General features: G+C 34.3%; 3 protein-coding genes across 4 annotated transcripts in view; all 3 read left to right on the top strand.

Moving 5' to 3' along the window:
• Positions 1–1,530, top strand: part of LOC107671438 (ragulator complex protein LAMTOR2) — a 2,065-nt gene extending 535 nt beyond the window's left edge. Inside the window, exons 2-4 of one of the 2 annotated variants that reach the window (XM_016464359.1) lie at positions 282–444; positions 697–796; positions 892–1,530. In XM_016464359.1, the coding sequence (XP_016319845.1) occupies positions 282–444; positions 697–796; positions 892–896 (268 nt within the window). In that variant the 3' untranslated portion in view covers positions 897–1,530. The remainder of the gene's footprint in view (positions 1–281; positions 445–696; positions 797–891) is intronic. The other variant, XM_016464358.1, reaches the window with a different exon arrangement.
• Positions 1,531–1,876: 346 nt separating this feature from the next.
• Positions 1,877–9,040, top strand: LOC107671436 (ras-related protein Rab-25-like). The gene is made up of 6 exons (XM_016464357.1): positions 1,877–2,333; positions 2,463–2,628; positions 4,967–5,162; positions 6,438–6,631; positions 7,688–7,768; positions 7,930–9,040. Exons 2-6 carry the CDS (start codon positions 2,592–2,594, stop codon positions 8,055–8,057), a joined length of 636 nt encoding a protein of 211 aa, XP_016319843.1. The 5' UTR covers positions 1,877–2,333; positions 2,463–2,591; the 3' UTR covers positions 8,058–9,040.
• A 1,630-nt stretch (positions 9,041–10,670) lies between these two features.
• On the top strand, positions 10,671–20,892 carry LOC107671462 (ras-related protein Rab-11A-like). The gene is made up of 5 exons (XM_016464384.1): positions 10,671–11,189; positions 13,373–13,568; positions 15,161–15,354; positions 16,899–16,979; positions 18,411–20,892. The coding sequence occupies exons 1-5, from the start codon at positions 11,150–11,152 to the stop codon at positions 18,551–18,553; spliced, it is 654 nt and encodes a 217-aa protein (XP_016319870.1). The 5' UTR covers positions 10,671–11,149; the 3' UTR covers positions 18,554–20,892.
• Positions 20,893–23,930: the final 3,038 nt, after the last annotated feature.

Here is a 23,930-nt window from a genome sequence, read left to right on the forward strand (position 1 = left end):
CACACACACACACACACACACACACACACACACACACCTTTCAAGCAAATCATGACTAAAAAATAAGTTTGTTTAATATTTACCTGCGTGAACTCAAGGAGAACTGACAAACATCCACTAAAAACCACCAAAACACCTGTTTACCTTTAATGAATTAGTGTTCATTGGGCAAAATTATTTAATTGGTTTAAGTTGGTTGATATTGGTTTTAGTTTTTTGGCCACTTTACAGGTCAAAGGCATATATATGAAGTGCTATTGTTGTGTTTTGTTGTATTTTAGGTTATTGAATAATGAAGGCTCTCTATTGGCATATTCTGGATATGGAGACACTGATGCAAGAGTCACTGCAGCCATTGCCAGCAACATTTGGGCAGCTTACGACAAAAACGGACACCAGGCCTTTAATGAGGACAAACTGAAATTCATTCTGATGGATTGTATGGTAGGAATGAAATTGAACAGTTGGGTTACTTGTATATTAAATGATTGTGAATGCTGATCTTTGACGTATGCAATAACATATGCATTATACAAGATATGCACAAATTCAGCACAGCAGATGCTATAGGCCGTGTCCGGGTTTACCAAACATATGTGCTTTTTTGGAATTGCACCATGCCAGAAATAATACTAACATGATGAACTATTGTATTGTTCTACAATAGTTTTCTTTACAACGTGCTGCATATTACAGGAGGGCAGGGTGGCCATTACACGTGTTGCAAACTTGTTGCTTTGCATGTATGCCAAGGAGACAGTAGGCTTTGGGATGCTTAAAGCCAAGGTGAGATTTGGTGTGTATATATAATAACTCCTATTTACTAAGAAACAAATTCACATGGCATGTATTTTCATGAGCAATCAAAGTAACTGTTTGTTATGTTCACAGGCTGAAGCTTTAGTGCAGTACCTTGAGGAACCACTAACACAAGTGGCAGCGTCGTAGGATGTACTTCTGTGTATTTGTGTACATTGAAACAGAAACTTCTGAAGATCTTGGCCTTTATAATATATTATCTATGGCTTTATTTATTTGCATACTCTATATGATTGCTATATCAAACTGTGTGGCTATTAGATCCAAAATAATGCTTTGCATAAATCATTAATAATTACATTTGAACTGCATTTTCCCTTTTCTTCGTTTATGTCTCAGTATTTTTGCAGTCAGTGTCAACAATATGAAATACATTTTGAATAATTTTTTGTTACATGTTGTTATTTTACCTTTAAAACAAGAAATTGTTGCTTTTTATTAATTACATCTGGAATAATATTCGTTGAACCAAAAATATACAAAATAAGGAATATTTTATACGCATTTCATTCAGCTGAAAATTGTGTGTCATAATGAAATATCACTTTGTCTTAGTTTGGGGTTTCTGCATTTCTTAAAAAGGTCTTAGAGTCACACTTTTACAAATTGTAAAAGCTGTAAAAGTTCTTAAATCAGAGCACTAAATCTTGAATTCATAAACTCTTGGCATTAAATCTGCAAAAATATCTTCCTTTTGTGTTTTTGTCTTGTTTTTCAGTACAAATATCTAAGCATCCTTAAATCTAGGTACATTTACTTGAGATGCAAAAAGATATGAAGTCTCTTTTTCTGAGAAATGGAACAAAATTAATTGAGGTTATACTTAAAACAAGAACAAATATGTGTCAGTGGGGTATGAAAACATTTTTGAGCCAGATATTTGTTCAAATTTAATCATAAGCTCACTTCATTTTGGTCAGTTTCTCATAAAACAAGACTTCTTATATTGTCATTTTGCTTCTAAAGCAAGATTTAAGAATCTTTAAACATTTGTACTATAAAATAAGACAAAACTTCTGATGGAAGAATGTCACTTTTTTGTAGCTTTTTTTTTTTTTTTAGTTATTTCCATATTCTAGTGGTTGGGAGCAAAGGTATTCAAGCCATATGCTTGAATAATTAATTCAAAAGTAATGAAGATCAATTGGAAGTTGTATCTTCAAGACATTTACATTTATAGACCATACTGATGTTTTGTGTTCCATTCAAATTATTCCTTATATTCTGTTTTCTTGGTCTTAAAAAGCATAAAATTGATCTTCATAAAACCTGCAGAAACTCTCTATAATATTTGTGTTCAAGCAGTAATTAACCATGTAATCCATGACAAATGCCTTACTGATCTTAGGAGAAACTGCTTCAAAAGAGCGATTGGTTGCATATGGTGTGTATGTCATCGTTTCATTGGCTGAACAGGTGCACTATTGCACCCAGTTTCATATGACTGCACCTGCTCTCGCCCTACCTGTTTGACCTGACTTGAGCGCACCTAAAGTCACGCCCACTTCCCCCAGGTAAGGCACATTTGATAGCGGAACTGCCAGGCTAAATAACAAGGCTAGTTCCTTGTACAAACAACTGAACTGTCCACCATTAACGGTGGAGTTTCATTTATATTCCTTACTGTTTTTCTGCTATTTCAGGTCAGCCACTGCATAGAGAAGGGGAACTTACATTCTTAGGTTTCCTTGGAATTGGTTGGGATTTTGACTCATGCAGCACTAGCACTAAAATCGATTAGTGAAGGAAGATCTGCTTACAGGAGAGACAATATGGGGTCTGATGAGGCCTACAACTTTGTTTTCAAAGGTAAGATTTGACACTTCCATATAGTATATAAATCCCTGATGGAGCTTTGGACTCTTTTCGATGGTGTTTAGTTAGTTTTATGATCTGCAAGCATTCATTTAATTGTTTTGCCGTTGTAGAGTAATATTGGTATTTTCTCAAGAATAAATCAGTTATAGAGGAATACATAAAGCAATTGTGATAAGAAAAACAAGGTGTCATTTGCTTTGCACATTTTTATATATTTTTTTATATTTAAACAAAAAATGTATTTATTATTATTTGGAAGTACCATGTGCAATCCTCCTGTTTTTAAAGCTCTGAGTTTACCAAAAAAGAAACTGAGTCCTATAGGTTGGTTGAAATCTGATTTCCATGACAACAAGAGTTTGTTTACACAAGATTACTCAGTTAAATTACTCAGTATGGGAGAGGAAATAGTTGTACCTGTTAAAACCCATTGTGAAACAATGATCCGCTAGAGCATTCTTTAAATGACACCAAATCACAGACTACTTAAAGTGACCTGCATTTTTTGTTGGTTTCATTACGGTTAGATTGAAGCAGAAAGAACAGGAAGTTTTAAAGTAAACTATATAAAGCATGTAAGATCACGATCATTTAAAGGGCCATGTTTATCACCTGTGCTGGTGGTTTAATCTGAAATTACATTCAAATATCAAACACTTTAATTGCAAACAGATATTTGTGCATTAATTAAAGGAATAGTGCACCAAAAAAAAAATTTGAAAATGAAAATGTTCAGGCCATCCAAGATGAAGATGAGTTTGTTTCTTTATGGGTACAGATTTGGAGAAATATAGCATTACATCACTTGCTGAATGCTGAAGTGAATGGGTGCCGTCAGAATGAGAGTCCAAACAGCTGATAAAAACATCACAATAATCCACAAGCAATCCAAACGACTCCAGTCCATCAGTAAATGTCTTGTGAAGTGAAAAGTTGCTTGTTTGTAATAAACTCATCACTATAACTCATCATGTTTTAACTTCAAACAGTTGCTTCTGGCTAAAATATAAGTCGATAATATTGTTTAATATATAAGCAATATAAAATAATAATAACTTGACCCTCTAACATGTGCTGCTTTACACTACCCGGGACTTGTCACAGCACTTATATTGTTGCTCTTTTGTTGGTTTGAATGCTGTTCGCTTTGGATAAAAGCATCTGCTAAATGATTAAATGTAAATGTAAAACACCTTGATGGATTTGTTTCTTATAAACAATCCACTTTTCACTTCACAAGATGACAACTGCAGAGGATCCATTGGTGAGAAAGTGATGTGATGCTAAATTTCTCCAAATCAGTTCCTATGAAGAAACAAACTCATCTACATCTTGGATGGCCTGAAGGTGATACATTTTCAGCAAATGTTCATTTTGGGGTGAGATATTCCTTTAATACTTATAGGCTTCTATAATACAGGTGCATCTCAATAAATTAGAATGTCATGGAAAAGTTCATTTATTTCATATTGTGTAGCCTAGTGAAACAAACTGAGACACCATTTTGAAGGCTCAGGAAACCTTTGCAGGTGTTTTGAGTTGATTAGTTGATTGGCATGTCACCATATTCTAATTTGTTGAGATAGTGAATTGGTGGGTTTTTGTTAAATGTGAGCCAAAATCATCACAATTAAAAGAACCAAAGACTTAAACTACTTCAGTCTGTGTGCATTGAATTTATTTAATACATGAGTTTCACAATTTGAGTTGAATTACTGAAATAAATGAACTTTTCCACGACATTCTAATTTATTGAGATGTACCTGTATGCTTAAACCTTGTATGATTCTTGTTTTCTAATACTATTTTTCCTTTTTATGTGCATAATTGCCCCCTCTCCTGACATAATATGATAAATTAACTCCAATCCCAGAAATGTCATAATAATCCTACATGGGTGGAGTGTTGATTTTACTTTTGACATGTTTGAGTCATTCTGAGTTTTCATAAGGAGTGCTATACTGGGACTTACTGTTCATCCAGTGTTGGTTTGTTTTGAAAGAAGGATATGATGATTATATCTGCTTCTGTCTCAAGTTTTAATGAACAACAAGCCTGGACAATTTCATAATAATGATGCAGATTTGTGACTGTACAGTACATTTTGCCTCTCAATGTTGCACTTGTTATTGAAGAGTTACTTGCCACAAAAGTCCAAGACAACAAATTACATCATGACTTTGTGAGTGGCTGGCTTTTTAATCCACAACTAATCGTTGATTTTACACAACTGAATGTTGCTTAATACACCATGCAGTGGTTTTGGTAGTTGGTAGCTTAATACACCAAGCTTTTCCAGACTCATACGCACCTCCATGATTTGTTGCAGTGGTTCTTATTGGAGAATCTGGCGTTGGCAAGAGCAACTTGCTGTCACGGTTCACCAAGAATGAGTTTAATCATGACAGCCGGACGACCATCGGAGTGGAGTTCAGCACAAGAACTGTGCAGCTAAACGGTCTCACCATCAAAGCTCAGATCTGGGACACTGCCGGACTGGAGCGGTACCGGGCCATCACTTCTGCGTGAGTTTAACATGGTATAATAAATGGTGGTGTTAAAGAAGTAAACATGCCCATAGTTCCCCAAAAATGACAATTATGTCAATTACTCAGTATCATGTTGTTGTTGTTGTTTTCTTCTTCTTCTGTGGAACATAAAACACTTTTTCATAAAGGGAATGGTGACAATAGCTGTGCGCTCAAATAAAAATAAATTAATAAAAAAAAAACTTTGATTTTTTTTACTGTAGTTAATTATTTTTATTTCTTACTTACATTATACACTACTGTTGGGGTGGGTAGGTGTGATTTTCTTAATGTTTTTGAAAAAAGTCTATTCTGCTCATTCTTCTTCTGCATTTATTTAATTAAAAATACAGTAAAAGAAATCACAGTGATACTGTGAAATATTATTGCAAATTAAACAGTTTTCTGTTTGGATATATTTTAAAATGTAATTTATGTAATTTATTCCAGAAAAGGTGAATTTTCAGCATCATTACTCCAGTCTTCAGTGTCACATGAGCCTTCAGAAATCATTCTAATATGCTGATTTGCTTCTCAAGAAACATTTCTTCTTATTATCTTATCTTATCTTTATTCTTATATTTTTTACTGAATAGAATGTTCAAAAATACAACATTTAGAAATGCTTTGTAACAATGTGAAAGTCTTTACAATCACTTTTGATCAATTTAATGCAAAAATAGGAATTTATTTTAAAAATTAAAAAAGCAGTCTGGTGAGGTGATGATGACATTTATTTTAATTGAACTAAATTTTACAGAATAATAGAATTTCAGGTGAACTGTCCGTTTAAGTAATTCGCTCATACTCTGAATATGTTTGTATGCAAATACATTATTAACTGCATGTAAATTGTCATTCATCTATTCTTTAGCAAATTTAGAAAAATGTAGCACATCATGTTTCACCACCCATTGCTATACAATTCGTTTCTCACCTGTTGTTCTTCTAAACCAGGGCTGCCCAAACTTGGTCCTGGAGGGCCGGTGTCCTGCAGAGATTAACTCCAGCTTGCCTCAACACACCTGCCTTCAAGTTTCTAGTATGCCTAGTAAGAGCTTGATTAGCTGCTTCAGGTGAGTTTGATTAGGGTTGGAGCTAAACTCTGCAGGACACCGGCCTTCCAGGACCGAGTTTGGGCACCCCTGATCTAAACCATCTTCATTATGTGATCTTGCTTATGACCATGTTTTATGACAGTGTTCTGCTCACTCAAAAAAGGAAGTTAATCCAGTCATCTGATCTGATGTGATCTGTTTTCCTGTATCTCAGATATTATCGAGGAGCGGTTGGAGCTCTACTAGTCTATGACATTTCAAAGCACTTGACGTATGAAAGTGTCGAGCGCTGGCTGAAGGAGCTCTATGATCACGCAGATCCTCATATCGTAGTGATGCTTGTGGGCAACAAAACGGACCTGTCAGCAGTACGATCTGTTCCAACAGCGGACGCAAAGGACTTTGCAGGTCATTACTGAAGACACCTTATTATATTATACCAGTTTACACATAATTCACACAAAAACTCAAAGGTCTTCACGACATACCTTCGAAATGAAAGTTCCACCTAACTTGAAGAAATTACAACAAATATAATAATAATACAATTTATTAAAACACACAGAAACTCAAAGCTTTTCACTACAACCTGCCAAAATAAATGTTCTTTCTAACTTAGAGAAATTATGAAATCATGTATATTACTATTGCACAGTAGAATGTACTTCTTAAAGTAATAATAATAATAATTATTATTATTATAACATTTATTAAACAATTTTAAGGAATATTAAAATGCTTCCTCCATGTTTTAATTAAAAATAATAATTATTCTATTTATTAAAAATAAAAGAAATTTTAGCATTTTTGTTTGACTACATTTTAAAAGATTACCTAAATTGATAGTTTTATAAATTTATTTGATTACCACCATTTTTTATAGTAAATTTGTTTTTTATATTCTATGCACTCCTGACAGTAAAATAAGCCACTATAAACCCATATAAAGGGCCAGTAATAAAAAAAAAAACTTCACTCTAAAGAAAACCAGTAAAAATGTACTGTAAATCTGGCGCAATGTACTGAATAATATGAAGGAACTTTGAAGGTGTTTACCTGTATTTTGAATTTTGCACTGCATTGCATTGTGTTTTAGAGTTAACGGAAATGTAAATGAATGTAGTTTACATTTCTAGTCTATTATCCAGTCTAACCTATTTTTTTTTAATTCAGTGAAACCCCCACTGTAAGAAAAAAAATCTATATGAAATGGATAATGTCCTAAAATCACCAGTTCATTTTCTGTTAAATTTACAGACATTTCATTAAACCCTCAAATCATAATTCAAATGATGGGTTAAACACCTGTAAAAAAAAAAAAATTAGTACAGAAAGTTCCTTCATAGCACATTAGGTTGTATTTTTACGGACTCCTCTTAGAGAGTATATATTATATATCATTTAGCACAATACTGACTTTGTCAACCAAAATCAATCTTGATATTCATCATTCTTTTTTTATAGAAAAGAATGATCTTCTGTTCATGGAAACCTCTGCTTTGGAGTCAGTAAACGTCGAGGCAGCGTTCAACACTGTGCTTACAGGTAGCTACTGTTTATTCTGAACACATCACACCATATTTACATGTACTTTACATGTGTTTCTTGCCCTCTGGGTTTCTCCTCTTCAGTCAGGCTTGAAATAGTGTAAGCACTTGGCTTCATTATCATAATCATGCTGTCATTGTTTGATCTCTTTCTTTCAGAAATCCATAAAAAGGTGAGCAGCAAAGAAGTGACCCGAGGCTCTATCAATGCTGTGACATTATCCCAGCCTAAAGCTCCAGCAGAAGACGCACAGGAGGAAAAGCAGGCCTGCTGTAAGAACCTGTGAAAGAACATATCGAATAGAAGGACCTTATGAGGGTCCTAATGGAGTTGTGAATTCAGCTTGTACAGTAGAGTTATCATTGAGAAAGAACGAGTATGATAAAAAACAAAAGGAAATCCATTTCATTGACTGACAGCCATATTTGTATTGTTAAATATTATGTAACAATTAAAAGGCATTTTAATGTTTGTCAGGTTTGACAAGGATTAATGTCAATTTTAATTAATTTCAATGTTAAATGTTCCCTCTCAGTAGGATATTTTTGTTTGTATTATTTATGAAATGTCATGCCAAACCTGTCTTTCTTTCTTTCTTTCTTTTTGAATATACTTGCATATATTCACTTAACATAATTTTTTATCCAAAGGGACTTACAAATGAGGAATACAACAAGCTTTTCATCTTACTCAAGTTATTAAGATCAATAGATGCTGGACAAATAACCTTATCACTTTAATTAGCGTAAGATGGAGGAAAGAACATATTTTTTGATTTACATGTTCATCCAGACTGTTTAGTTTTTAATTTGATTTATTCAACACGCCTAATGAAGATAATTGAAAACACACACACACACGCGCGCACACACATATGGTAAAGATTTTTTTAAAATTATTATTTAAAACTAATCAGCACGAATGTAATATTTTGTGCTATTAAAATCTATATATAAAAGATTTATAAGCAAAGTGTTGATTTATATCTTTATAAATGAATGCTGATGCTGCAGGTATTAGGGTAGCGTGGGAGGAAATGCCCCCCCTACTCTTTTTCCCAAAATAACCACTAGATAAGTCAAGATACATTTTTGTTGTAAATATGGGCTACGTTGACAAGAGTGATGTAGAAATATTCAGCATGAAGCTTACACTGGTGATGAACCTGAGAGAAAACGGATTTCACAGTAAGTGATCTCATTTTCGGCAAAAAGTGTTTTAAAGCTTGTTGTTTTGTAGAACATCACAGTTATATATGATATGAGAATAGTAAGGCCTGTAGATAGGGAGTATGTGTTATTTAAGAAAACTATAATTATATTTTCAGATTGACAAAAACATTTTTCAAACCTAATCTGTGGGGCAAAACGCCCCCAGGGGGCATTGCTGAATTACTGTTACTCTGTCCTGAACATCAAATCCTTTGTTTTCCCATCAAATGTATTCTAACTAGGTGGTTGGATTAAATTATATGGACTTTATATTTAAAAATTACCTCAAGTTAGCATCAGGTAGCTAGTTAGCTAGCCAGTTAGCATTAGCTAACAATGCTATTATAATTTTGTAATTCATAATTATTTGATTATATTCTTTTTAAAGAATACTGCATGTACTCTGATTTAGCTGTAAATGTGTAAATCAAATTGCTTTGTCAGACTGGGGGGATTTTAAATCCACTCTCCCCCAAACTGTGGGGCAAAACACCCCCCCCCTTGGGACAAAATTTATTTTTGTAAAAAATCTAATAACATGAAAAATCCTGACATTTTTCATACTTGGTTTGTAATTTATGCCATTGTCACTAAAATTATGAGAACTCTTCTGGACACATTTAACTTTTGTTTCACAGAGAAAAATTACACTGCATTTCCCCCCCGCTCTACCCTATCAGTTGCTGCTGTTAACACAATAAAGAAATATACAGAGCATGTCATTTTCCAATAAGAATTAAAGCAGAACTATGTGTGAAAAATATCTGAATTGTTTTGTTTTTCACAATGAGTCTCAAGTGCAGTTTGCAAACAACAACAACAACACAAAAGGGAAATAAATCTGACTACTCACAAAAGTTTGAAAATGCACACTGAATATTTATGAATCATCATCATTCAATAAACAGAATAATAAATATGACTTGGAATATGAATTGATTTGACCAGTTTGAATTGGAACTGGCTCAGGACTGGCAATCATAAATGTTGGAATAATTATGATTATTTATATTAATTGTGAAATACACCACTATATATATATATATATAAATTCTTAACTGGAACTTTATAAGAAGTCTCTTATGTTCACCAAGGCTGCATTTATTTGATGAAAAATACTGTAAAAATAGTAATATTGTGAAATATTGTTACAATTCAAAAGAACTGCTTTCTATTTTAAAATATATTTTGAAAATATAATTTATGATGGCAAAGATGAATTTTCAGCATTCATTACTCCAGTCTTCAGTATATATATATATATATATATAGAGAGAGAGAGAGAGAGAGAGTTTTTGTTTTTGAAAGAATATATAAATTAAATTTCTACTGAAGTGGCATTTCATTTTCAAACACTGATGACTGACTAATAATCTCATATGTGTAATTCTGAATGGTGCACAGCCCTGCCTCCTCATTGCCTCCTACGTGGCATTTTCAGGTCCCATCATCCTCTGTGAAGCAGTGAGCGAAGTCACGCTGTTGAATGTGGAAGAGCTCACCTGAAATATACCCGTGGCCCCGTGCTTTTTTTTTAAAGCTATTTTTCTAATGTACTGATAGACTACCTCGTGTTTTATTATACTTTATAGTTTTATTCAAAGGCGTATATTGATTATATTTTAGTATCATTATACTCTGTTTATATTGCCTGACGACAACTATAAAAGACACACCTGTGACGTTACACACCTGTACGGAAGCCCCATCAAACATTTCATTGGGTCACAGAGGAACACTCGTGTGACAGACAGGTTAGTTGGCCAATAAGATCATCGGAAAGGCGGGGCTACATCTCAGCACAATGACGTAAGTGGTTGCCTTAAGATGAGACAGCAGGGCGAAACTTGGTTGACGTAGCTCGGCAACATCGTATCAAAGTTGATTAGCTGTAATGTTTAGCTTATTCGGAACCTGTTTCTCTTAACGGCTACTTTATATAGGCTATACCCGTCGACAGAAGGAAATAAATAGTATATTTTTAATTTTTTGATTCTGAGAGTCTTTAACGCATGAAACGCACGTAGTAATGAAGCGCAAGTGATCAACTGATGCGTCTCATAAACAAAGTTTCCTTGAAGAGCGCCTTGTGGTTCTCCAGAAGAGCATAACGTCTTTATATTTGAAAACACGGACTTGTTATTAAGCCGGTAAGAAGATTAAAGCCATGACGGGTAGAGAGGACGAGTATGACTATCTCTTTAAAGGTGAGCACCACGTTCGTTTATGCACTTCAAGAGCAGCTGACTTTCAGAAGAGCTCCTGCATGTCGTCTTCATGTGTTGCTTTGTCTCCCTTGTCATAGGATGTCTTCTTTTTCTATCCTAAAACACAGATTAGCATATCCAAGCTGTGATTTGCAACTCTTTCAAGCAGGTCCAAGTTGGTCAGTCGCTGCTAGACCACCTCGGACAAGCAAAAAACCAGCTGGTCACACTGGCTTTGGCTGGACAAGCTGGTTTTTAGGACATGGTGGCAGGCAAACCAGCTTATGATCATCTTAGAGCTGGTAGAACCAAGTGTCGTGTTCCAAAACACAACTACCTTCTTACTATGGATTTTCCAACAGGGCAAATGCATAAAAGGCATGCATACATTTTAATCATTTCTATGTGACATTTTTTGCTTGATTTTATAATACACAACATGATTGGCTTCTCCTAATATGTCTTGTTTTGCGTTGTAATTCTCATGTAGCGTTAATTGTCACCCCCTATTTTTTAACATATAGGCTTGAAAGTGCACTATCCAAACTTAATAGTGTCAGCAATATAAGCACAGTTAAACCGGTTATACATGTATAAATCAGGTCCTTCTCAGGATGGGTTTGCATTCAGGAGGTTTTAAAAACTTTCCTTTGATCTAATGAATCAAATGCGGTGGTTATGTCCATGAATTTGACACTTCCATTAGTCAAAGTTCTGCCCTTGATCTCCATGTGTCTAAGCTGTCCGTGCACCTTTTGGTGTTTGACCATGAATCAATCAGTGCTGTTCAATCACCGCTCTGCTCTTTAAACATGTCTGTCCACTAGCTTTAAAACAAGCAGTAGTCTCTAGTGCATTCCTGTGTGCCTAACTCAGATATTATTATTAGCTGAGACCTCCGTTATGGATTTCGTTCTTGATTCATGTTGACGAGTTGGCAACATTAACCCAATTTATTTCAGGTTTACATTGAATAAAATTTTTTTAATTGTCATTATTTAATCACCTTCATGTTATGTTCCAAGTCTTCTTCTGAAGTCTCACAACATCTCTGTGTGATGAATAGACTGGAATTTATGTCATTAACTAATAATCTTTCCCTCAACAAAAGCTTTGAAATCATATTCACTTTCACAAATCTAAATATATGAGATTTGATGTCCTTGAAGCATCTTTTATTATTTTACATGAAAGTGTTCCTCTTATCTCTTACAGTATGCCCACCTAGGCTGCACTGATTTCATAAAAAAATAAAAAAGATTAAAAACAATTCGCACACTATTTTGTAAGATTTTTATGTTTTAAGTCTCTTCTGCTCACCAAGACTGCATTTATTTGATCAAAAATACAGTAAAGACAGTAATGAAATATTATTACAATTTTAAAATAACATTTTCTTTTTGAATATGATATTTTAAAATATAATTTATTCATGTGATGCAAAGCTGAATTTTCAGCAGACATTACTCCAGTCTTTAATGACACGATCCTTTAGAAATCATTCTGATATCCTGATTTGAAAAGTTTTGCTGCTTAATATTTTTTTTTTGTGTGGAAACTGTGACAAATTTCTTTATGAATAGAAAGTTCTAAATAACAGCATTTATTTGAAATAGAAATCTTTTGTAACATTATAAATGTCTCTACTGTCACTTTTGATCAATTTCATGAATCTTTGCTGAATAAAAGTATTAATTTCTTACCGACCCTAAACTACTAAACTTAACTGTAAATATAATTTCTCAGTAATATCTGTTCCATTTTTGCCATTGTCAGCAGGTAAAAAAGTCTTACCGACCCTAAACTACTAAACTTAACTGTAAATATAATTTCTCAGTAATATCTGTTCCATTTTTGCCATTGTCAGCAGGAGACACAGACGTTCCCAGTATTTCGTAAGTCCTACCTGTGTGGGTGAAAAAGGGAGTTGCTCTTCAGTCATGCCCTTTACATTCATTGTTAAAAGCTTTGTGGAAACACACCCTTTGTGTGTGAAATATTCAAATCTAATTGCTGTTGTGCGGCGGAGGGAGGCCGGTTCCTGCAAGCGCACAAATGGAATCTGCTCGAAAGAGCTCTTACAGTGTCATGTGTGTCTCCAGGGACAATAGCAAACACAATAGCGTTTAAAAGCACCATAAAAATCTGTTGATTTCACGCACCCGTGTCCTCTTCACTCGCAGTGGTTCTGATCGGCGACTCGGGTGTGGGCAAGAGTAACCTGCTCTCTCGCTTCACCCGCAATGAGTTTAACCTGGAGAGCAAGAGCACCATCGGGGTGGAGTTTGCCACACGCAGCATCCATGTGGAGGGCAAGACCGTCAAGGCCCAGATCTGGGATACGGCTGGACAGGAGAGATACAGGGCCATCACATCAGCGTAAGTGTCTTCATAGAATCTATCAAGACATCAACTCATTTTAAAATGTCTTTTGTTTTGTGCACAATTAAAAAAAATATATATCATTTTTAAATAAAATGTAATAAAAAAATGTAATATAGTTAATAAAATCAATATAATATAATAAATAATAAAAAAGTGTGTGCATAATTATTCGGAAAGTCAATATTCTGATCATATTGTTTTTTAACAATGATTTGTTTTTTGTTGATTTGTACATAGTCATTTATAAGTGATTTATAGTTGTTAACAGGGGCTGGAAGTAAAAAAATAAAAAGGCTAATATTCAGATATGCATAATTATTAAAGGAATAGTTCACCAAAAATGGAAAATTCCATCATTAATTACTCTCGCTCATGTCGTTCCAAACCTGTAAGACCTTCATTCATCTTCAGAACACAAATTAAGATATTTTTAATGAAATCCGAGAGCTTTCTGACCCTGCGTAGACAACAATGCGACTGACACATTCAAGGCCCAGAAAGGGAGTAAGGAAATCGATAAAATAGTCCATGTGACATCAGTGGTTCAATCGTAATGTTATGAATACTTTTTGTGTGCAAAAAGGTACAATCGTCTACAGGTACAATTATTAAAATTGATGTGGTTTGAAATTGGTAAAATGTGCTTGGAAAAAAGTATAAACAGAATCATTTTAATTAATTCTCATATTAAACTAAATGATTTAATTTCTAGGCCTGTTGGTTAAAAATATAGATATATTAGGCATATAAAAAAATTCACTCTTGTCAAGATTTGATAGACAATAATTGATCTTACAATACAATACTCTCACAATACCTTAAACGGAGCCAAATTAGAGTTAAAATAGTGCAGTTTTTTATATATTATTATTTCTTCTGAGACGTATGATGACCAGTTAACATAAAGTACTGTTCATTAACCAGAATAGAAATATTCTTGATTCTGCTTGGCTAAAAATACAGAATTATGTTAGATGGCCATGCTTGCACTCTGTCCCTGACTAGATATTTGTAGAAAGTTTTAAATAATGTATTTTATAAATAATAATTGATAAACATGGAAGCTCAAATGTGTGAGGTAACTAGAAGCATAACAAAGTGCAGTAAATTGTAAAACCATTTGCATTCATGATTATGATAATAAATTAAAATAATATAGATTGTTTTTGCATAGTTAAAATAACTGGAAGCAACTGACACCTGAAACAATGCACATTCAAGGGTAAAAATTGCCTAGCCCGCTCTTATATTAAAAATGTAAGGTGGATAATTGTGCCAGATTTCTAATCATTCATGCTTGCCTTTTTAAAGTATAGTACAATGGGTGTACGTAGACTCTCATGAAGTAGGAAGCATTTCAATAATAAGAAAACAACACTGTTTGGCCCCTAATGATGTACCCTCAGATAAGATGAAGACTTTAATAACATCTGTTTTATTTCACACACCGTAACTGTGATCATATGACCAGCCAAATACTCCTTGGTAATCACACTATTATTGGGCACCTTAGATTGTGGAAGAAATGTGTTATTTGTTGCTGAATAATGAATGCATCTTTCAAATGTCTGTGTGTGTGTTCACAGATATTACAGAGGTGCTGTAGGAGCCCTGCTAGTCTATGACATTGCCAAGCATCTGACCTATGAGAACGCCGAGCGCTGGCTGAAAGAGCTGCAGGATCATGCTGACAGCAATATTGTCATTATGTTAGTAGGGAACAAAAGTGACTTGCGCCATCTGAGGGCCGTTCCTATGGATGAATCCAAAGCATTTGCAGGTTAGTGTTGTGAGGACTTTATTAGCTAGTTTAATTACTCAAGAGTTGACGTTTTTATTTCTGGCAAATCAAAGTTATAAAATGATATCTGAAAACACTAGACTTGTTCATATAATTTACCTAGATTTATATAAAGGAGTCAGAACATAGTAATGAATTGTATTTAACTAAATATTTCACAGTAAAAATAAGACCTAATATGCCGCTTTTGTTAACTAAATAATTGTTAAATACCCTTGGTAAAAACCAAAAAGGTCACTTGGAATGCCTTTAAAGGTCACAGAGGTGCTGATAGTGTTCAAGGCCTATTGGCTGAGGTGTTTATACATTACAGGTCTTGCCGCTGATTGGTCAGTTTGAATGTCTCAGATTTTATTTAGTCACATGGTCAGGAAATAATATGTTTGTATGTTAATTTCTCTGGGCTCTGAGAAGTTGAACACTACTTCAATATAACCTTTAAAGCAGTACTGTTAATAAAATTATATTCAATTGTGTAAACTATTTTTAGGCAATGTTGATTTAGCATTACTCATTTATGTGTAATGCATTCCATTAACAATATAGTCACAATGCTCTCCACATACTTTGCTATCTTCATTGTTTTATTAGTAATAGAGGGTGGTAATTGGCAAATGTAGCTTCATACCATGATGCTGTTATAATTACTTTGCATTTAGGGATGTTCATTTCGGTTATTTTTCCTAACCGACAACCGACGCTCGTTAACCGATTAACCGACAAGATTATTTTAAATTAGAATTGAATTAAATTAGAAAGGATGTGTCTGTGACCTGTTCAAAAATACTAACATTTGTTTCCCGGGGATTAATTTTACATGTGCAAAAAGCAGCAAACAACAAACATGAGGATTCACATGGTCATATCATATCACATCACGCACCTGCAGCGCTTCTGCCAGCGGAGAAAAACATCATATATATAAAACGAATAAACAGGCCTATACGAGAAACATATTTTTACTTAAATAATAAATTGTATTTAGTAGCCTAGTATGCAGAGTTTCGGTTAATTTTTGTGCTGCGCGAAAGGAAACAGACGACAGAAAGCGGCATCCTATTTTTCTTTACACTTTACACTTTACTGTTCCCTAAAACACTTTTTTTTTTTAAAGACGCGTAGCGTATTTTAACCATGCAGCAAACCTTTTTAAATATTTTGAAAATACACCATGACTTTGGTGTTTCTGGTGCTGCGCTCTGCTGTTTGTGATGCCTGCTGTTAACCTTTTTCGCCGTTATCTTGAGTACTGAATGCAGTAATGATTGTTGTTTATATTGCATGCTACTTGTTTATCTCAGAAATAGAGTTTGCTAGCTGGTCTATGTTCTATCTAAATATTTATACCATTTTTGTTTATGATAAATAATGTTTATTTGGGAAGCTAGATATATTTAAAACGTCTTTTATATTTTTCGGTGTTTAGAGATGTCAAGTACTACATTGAATAGTGTGTGTGTGTGTGTGTGTGTGTGTGTGTGTGTGTGTGTGTGTGTGTGTGTGTGTGTGTGTGTGATTTACAGAGAAGCATGGACTTTCTTTCCTGGAGACCTCAGCGCTGGACTCTTCTAATGTTGAACTTGCCTTTCAGACCATTCTTACAGGTCAGTCCTGAACAAATCATATAGTAGGGTGAATATCACAAAGCTTTTGGAGGTGAATCTCATGAAAACTGAAGAACATGTACCAGTCATTTTTTTTTAAATTAAAAACATTCTTATTACTGTAATGAGAGAAGTAGTATTTAAATAGCAAAGCATTTATGCATAATTTAATATATTGAATTATTATATAAAAAAACATGGACATGAAAATACTCAAAAGTTAAACATCCAGATGCATTGCCATAATGAGACTCATTTTCAATGAGGGTCATTTTCAAACGTTGTTCATTTTGAATTTTAGAGAGAAATGTGACCTGGATGTTTTATGAACTGGATGTTTCTGACATTCAATTCTGCTCAACTTCTCAACTGAATCCTATTAAAATATGCAGAAAATGTACAATATATACATCAGCAAAAAACACTTTCAGGCACGTGATTTGTTTCCCACCCCTAAAAAGTGGAAATGCACCATTTGTGGTATAATTGTCACTTCTGTGATGCTTTCCAAAAACAAAACAAAATTATTATTGTTGTTCTTGTTTGTTGTTGTTAAATATGACTAATTTATTATTTATTACTAATTTCAGAATAGACTTGTAAGGGTAAAAGAATGGAATATATTTCCCCCCTTGAAATTACTAATAAAAAAAAGTAAAATTTAAGCAATATAATAAGCAGAATAATAAAGAAATAGTTCATCAAAAAAATCTAAATTATCATATAATTTACTCAAATCATGCAAATTTTGACAGATTTTTTTTTCATGAGGTATTCCTTTAAATATTTGAAAAAAATGTGAAAAAAGCAGTTGTCATTGCTGTAATACAAAAATCACCCAGAAAGGTTTTTAATTTAGAAATAAAGCATAATAATTACAATTACTGTATAAATATAATTTATAGTTGAAATAATAGCATTATTTTGTCACATTACAGTAATGAGAGTTTGGGGTTGCGAGGATCTGCTTAATTGAAAATTATTAATGACCTAAAAAAACAAGGAACAATTTTCTCATTTATTTTTTTGTTTATTTAAAATTATATATCTATTTTACATAACACATTTCTTGACAGTATTCTTAGATTCCAGGGTGCTTTTGTATGTTATTTAGTATTACCTCTAGATGGCGTCAAACTCCACACCACAGATATCCTCTGCTGTGAATGAATGAAACAGTGTTTTGAGGTCAAACTTTAAAAGTTTGCCACGCAGAAATAGTGATTTGCTTTTTTGCCGTTTTCCTTTGTTTGGCCTGGGATATACCTCTCTTCAGCCACACTGTGTTACACAGTTACACTGTTCATTTCTATGTGTCATAATGAACCGTAGCTAAAATTGTTGCACTGTAAGTAACATGCATGAAAGATCACGTTTATCAGGCAACCCTACATCATGCTGAACTCTGAATTCCGACTCTCTCTCATACAGAAATCTACCGTATCGTGTCCCAGAGGCAGATGTCAGGGCGTGGCGATGACAGCTTCTCCCCCAGTGGTTCCAGAGTGGTTCCCATTACCGTGCAGCCCACACAGAATTCGGGCAAGCAGGGTGCTTGCTGTCAGAATAACTGAGCTGCCACAGCGCCACCATGGGATCTGGGGAAAATCGTCAACTTTGTTGGGCTGGGCTGCAAGGTTGACCATGACCGTTGTATTCCCTGTGCGTGGTGTGCTTAACGTATGTAATAGACTTGCTTAGTTATGCCCAGAATCAGTGAGTAATAATCTTCAAAATTGGAGAACAAGAGATATTGAAATTGAATGGATCAAAGATTTTCTCAAAAATGAGAGGCCATGCTTCTTGTTTCAGACTTATTAGAAATGAGCAGTTAGCTGGGGCGCTCAGACGTGGCTGCTCTTTTTATTTTATTCCTGCACTTTTTGCCACAGACAGTTTGCTTACAAACAATGGGCTGGAAGAGTGAGAAAAAGTGCATAGAATGTGTAATGCTACTTTTAAGTAACTCTTGAATGGTCTCTGATCACAATGGGGATTCACTTGTGAAATTATATATTCCTTTTCCTTTAGTGTGCCAGTGCAGAAGTAGTCTGACATCTTTTGGCATCTCAACACCTGAGAAATTCACACTGTGGTCATCATAGTTCGCTCAATTCTTACACTGTAACGGCCCTCTTGTATTTATTGAATGCAAATATGATCTTGTTATTCTGTGCTTTCTTTTTTGTCATGCTTTTATCCGTCACTAGATTATTGATCAGAATTTCTCAAGGATTTCTCCTTCCAGTCATGGCACTCATTTTGCACAAGCGCTGGGAGTGTTTTCTGTGGATCAGAGTAATGCTAATGGGTTAAGTTAATGGCTGTATGTGCTGTAATGTTTAATAAGAGTACAGTATGTTCAGATTTAGGGTTGGGAATCGTTGACAAGTTCTTAAATTATTTGATTATTTTTATGACACTTGATTTGGTTATCGTTTCTTGAACTTATGCATTCTAAATCTATGCTATTTTATGCATAATAAAATATACAATATAGAGCCGCTTTAAAGTTTTTGTTGTCATGATGACCAGTATGCATCTCATTTATTCCCAGCTGTGCATTAACATCAGCAATGAACTTTCAGGCATATTATTTTTGACATTTGAAAGTACGAAAACACCATTTGTGGTATACATGTCACTTGTGTGGTGCTTTTTCTCCCCATAAAATTATAAGATCATTTATTATTCTATTCATTTATGATTTGTTCCGTGTTCCAAATGTTCTTACATTTTTACCTTAAATTACTACAAATGAATTAAGGTGCCAGATTTATAAAAAAAATTGTTCATCCAATCATATTATCATATAATTTACTCAAATTAGGACAGTTTTTTATTTTGTGAGAACTATTTCTTTAAATCCCTATGATTCCCATCCCTACTCAGGGTACAGATGTTTGTTTTCCTGCTTTGACTTTATGATGTTGGAAATTTGCATGATTCGCTTTGCTTTAGCTGGTTTCTGGGTGTTGTTTTTGACTAATAGCCTTTTTCTGCTTGGAAAATGAGCGGCAGGTGGGATGCAGTTTTCTAATAGGAGCTTCTATGATTGGGTACATTGACCATATTATATTTCAAGGCAGGGGAACTGATGGCTTGTGATGTACTGCTGAGGTTTTCTTACTGGAAGTGAATTCCTTACTGGCCACTCTTGTTATCTGCTACATGTAACCCGAAGAGCAGTAGTTCCCTTGAGATCTCACTCACTGTCCTGCCTTTTCTGTCTTCTACGGCTTTTGGTGTGGTTTTATCTTTGCATATGTGTGCGGTGGTGTTCAGATCCTCCGTGCCTCAGGACAGGACAGCCGGCTCGTGTTTTTGCCTTTATTTTTATAGTAGTGTTGCCATTTGTTTAAAGACACGAGGTGCTTCCCTAAATGCCTTGCATGTAAGATTTATGCTAATGGCATCAATCTGCTATGCTGAATATCAGCCGTTTAGCCAGAGTCGTTGATAATTACTGCTTTGGGAAGATTCTGTCATCGTGCCTGTTCTTTTCCCAGTGGGACTCCTGAACAAAGACTCTGAATACTGCAAATAGGTTTATACATTTTCAGTTAACATGGATGTTTATCAGCTGTTGGGTTTTTTAAACTTGGGTGAATAGATTTTACGTAGACATTTGGAAACTTGTGTATTTTACAGGGTTCCCACATCTTTTGACCAGTGACTTCCACATGACCTTTCCAGTCGCTCTTGAATACCGGATAAGGGAAATTCATCGTATAGAGATTGCACCCACAAAGAGCAATTTCTAGTTGATGAAATATTTATGAGCTTTTTGAAATGTTATTAATTTCCATGACTTTTCCAGGTGATTTTAAAATTCCCTGATACTTCCGTGACCGTGGGAACCTGTGAACGCTTCTGTTTTTACATTTTTTGGTGATTTTTATCCTTTATTTGATTGTTTTGTAATTTGTGCAATTTACTGTGTATTTTATTGACATATATAAATAAAATCAGTTTTGTTTCAAATCATCACGTGTGCGAGCAACAGAATTCAGGGTAGCAGTGACAGATTATTCAGTTTGTTTTATTAGAAACATTTACAATACAATTTCTCGAAAATAACCAAAAAAATCAAAACTAGTATGGCATAGATACATTGATCAAATATCAAAAATGAAAGTCACAAAGAACATGTTCTAAGGAAAAAACCTGCAGTTTGCGTGCCCCGTGTAGACACGATACTGAATTATGAAATCAAAACGACTCGTGGATTATCGGCTAGCCTCGTCTATGATATGGCAAACCCCTCGTTTATCAACAATAAATTGAACACTAGTACCAGGAGATGCTTGACCAAACTAATGCACTAAGACCACTATGAGAGCTGTATGAAACACTTCTACTGTGCTGGAAGCTACCAAATACAGACTGTCGGACTGGAGTAACTCATCCCAAGCAAGGTCACGTCAGTGACCATCCTAAACCCCCACCCCCCCACCCCACCCCATGTTCCTATCTGACTGAAATTGAAACCACTACACAACTATCATTGCCACCACAGAGCCAAAACAAAGTAGAGATGCGTGTTCACCATGAAGTACTGAGTCTATGCTTCTCCGTGTAAACAATAGTTCACCGCTTTGACATGTTTGAGACACTCTCGGTAATAATGAAACATAGGAATCAACCCTTGAGAGTAGTTTGTACATAAGCCTCATTTGTATGTGACAAAACAGGTTGATAGATGTGACATGCAAATAACGGTATTACTGTGAATGTGCTCGAAATCTGTATTCTGTTCACATACCTGCAAACAAATATAACGGTACATTTGATTTGCGGAATAAGTGTTTTTTTTGTTTTTGTAAGTTTTGTCATGCATATTTTTAAACTATTGAAAATCGGAACGGCGTTACATGTAATTGATTTTTGCTTGTATTATTACTGTATGCGTGTACTATGCACAATCATTTTTCTGTTTCACCCTGTTATACTTCAGCCTGTTATCACTTCATAACAATTGCATTTAAAAACAAAGCAATTTAATATATAAAAAAAGAAGGGACCCTTTATTCACTCAGTTATGAGGTGTTAAAGGACGAGTACACAACACTTCTGAGCGCTTCTAATATGCAAAAACGCGGTATTGAGGCACAAAGTTGAAGTGACTAAAATACCCCCAAATGCTATAAAATATTTCTGCCGTTATCCCATTGTTAATGCACGCGTTACGTATCTGACGTTTTAAAATATAAGCCTTTGAAACCCCACCCCACTCGTTTTATGCTGTCAGAAGTGTGGATTTTTCTAACTTTCATAAATAAAAATTCTATAGTTTTAATCATTTTAGTAGAAATCAACTTCATGCGTTTTAGAAATATATTAACTTTTTAATTTATTAATTAAAAAACAAAACGTCTTGAAGTTACTTATAAATATGTTTGCTTCATTAAAGATATTCATAAATAACATCCAGATACTGACCTCTTCCTCTATGAAATAATAATGCATGTTAGCAAAATAGAATCTTACAAAACAGCTATAAGACATTTTAAGTTCCCTTTTAAGTTGCTTTGTATAAATGCTGTGAGGAAGAACCTAAACAGATATGGTGGTATTTCTCTAGCCATGAAATTCAACTTAAAGCTCACTTTTGATAAAGAAACAAAAGGCAAAATTAGACATTGGTTGGGTGGCCATTTTTTTTACATTCAAATACATTATTTGCCCTTTGTACTATACTGAAAGGCATTATAATTGCTTAAGTGCATCACGTATATGTTCTCTGGTGATTCTATGGAATGGATGCTGCAGTCGTTATAGATAAATACATGCAGCTTCGCTATCTGCTATGTAAGAACATATAAGGGTATATGTTCGCCTAAAACTTGAAAATATCAAGACTAAAAATGCAAATATATCCATTACGGGAATGCAAGGTACAGTTCATCTTATAAGTTTGCAAACCCCTTGAAGAATTTTTAAACTGCATTTTATTTTATTTTTTAGTACATCCCTTATGCATTTGTTTGACACTACAGGCAAAACCTTGTTTTTTCCTGCATTGGACATTTTTGAGATTTTGGGCTATTTTGCTTTTTGTAATGGGTAGTTTCAGACTAGTGGAAAGAAAACATGCATATACACGTTTAAGTGGTTATTGTATTGCAGTTTATCTATTTGTGTCTGTAGATTTCAGTTACAATAGATATTTTATACCTGATTTTATACAATTTTACCCCTAAAAACATGGTGAAAATGTATTGTTTTCTGATTTATGGATTGATAAAAGGAGATATCCAAATTTCCCTCTTTAAAAACGTTTACCTCTAAAATGAAACAAACAATTTTAATCCGGCTTCATCCAGTGTTCAGATTTATGTTATATGAATATATGCAAATTTGTGTATATTTAATAGGATGCCTCATTTGCATATTTAAACATAACATTTCAGAACACTTGAAATACAAAAAATGTAATCAATCAACTGGGAAAAATATGGTGATTTCTATTAGTTATTTTTTTAAACCTATTCACCTGGAGTGTCTCACCTTAATATTCCACAAGACAAAATTGTTCACATGCTCTTGTTTTTTATAATGTGTTTCTTCCTCGAGCATCAATGACTGTTTGCATCATGTGTGATAGTTTTGAGTCTCTGGTTCGTCCTGTGTGCTGAAGCAGCCCACTGTTCTTGATAAACATCATCCAAGTTCTTTGGTTTCCCAGCATGCTCTGCACATTTGAGTTCTTCCCCACAGCGGCTATACGATGTTGATCTCCAGCTCTGACACTCAGGACAATTGAGGGACTCATGCAGCTTTCACAAAAGGCGGCAAACAATCATTGACGCTCAAGAAGAAAACATGAGTGTTACAAACTAAATGTATGCGAACTTCTTAACGCAATCAATTATTTGTGTAAATTATTTTGTATATGGCATCTTCAGGGCAGTACTAAAAATAAAACTTTTTTTTAATGCTAAGCACCTT

This window comes from Sinocyclocheilus anshuiensis, unplaced genomic scaffold (assembly GCF_001515605.1).
Source record: "Sinocyclocheilus anshuiensis isolate Anshui unplaced genomic scaffold, SAMN03320099.WGS_v1.1 scaffold552, whole genome shotgun sequence".
Lineage (NCBI taxonomy): Eukaryota > Metazoa > Chordata > Actinopteri > Cypriniformes > Cyprinidae > Sinocyclocheilus > Sinocyclocheilus anshuiensis.

Bases quoted from the DNA above. Each gene is read 5' to 3' on its own strand.
- LOC107671436 (XM_016464357.1), top strand. From the start codon at position 2,592: ATGGGGTCTGATGAGGCCTACAACTTTGTTTTCAAAG. The intron at 5,163-6,437 runs GTGAGTTTAACA...CCTGTATCTCAG, and splicing joins TACCGGGCCATCACTTCTGC to ATATTATCGAGGAGCGGTTG. The intron at 6,632-7,687 runs GTCATTACTGAA...CTTTTTTTATAG, and splicing joins GGACGCAAAGGACTTTGCAG to AAAAGAATGATCTTCTGTTC.
- LOC107671462 (XM_016464384.1), top strand. From the start codon at position 11,150: ATGACGGGTAGAGAGGACGAGTATGACTATCTCTTTAAAG. The intron at 11,190-13,372 runs GTGAGCACCACG...CTTCACTCGCAG, and splicing joins GTATGACTATCTCTTTAAAG to TGGTTCTGATCGGCGACTCG. The intron at 16,980-18,410 runs GTCAGTCCTGAA...TCTCTCATACAG, and splicing joins CTTTCAGACCATTCTTACAG to AAATCTACCGTATCGTGTCC.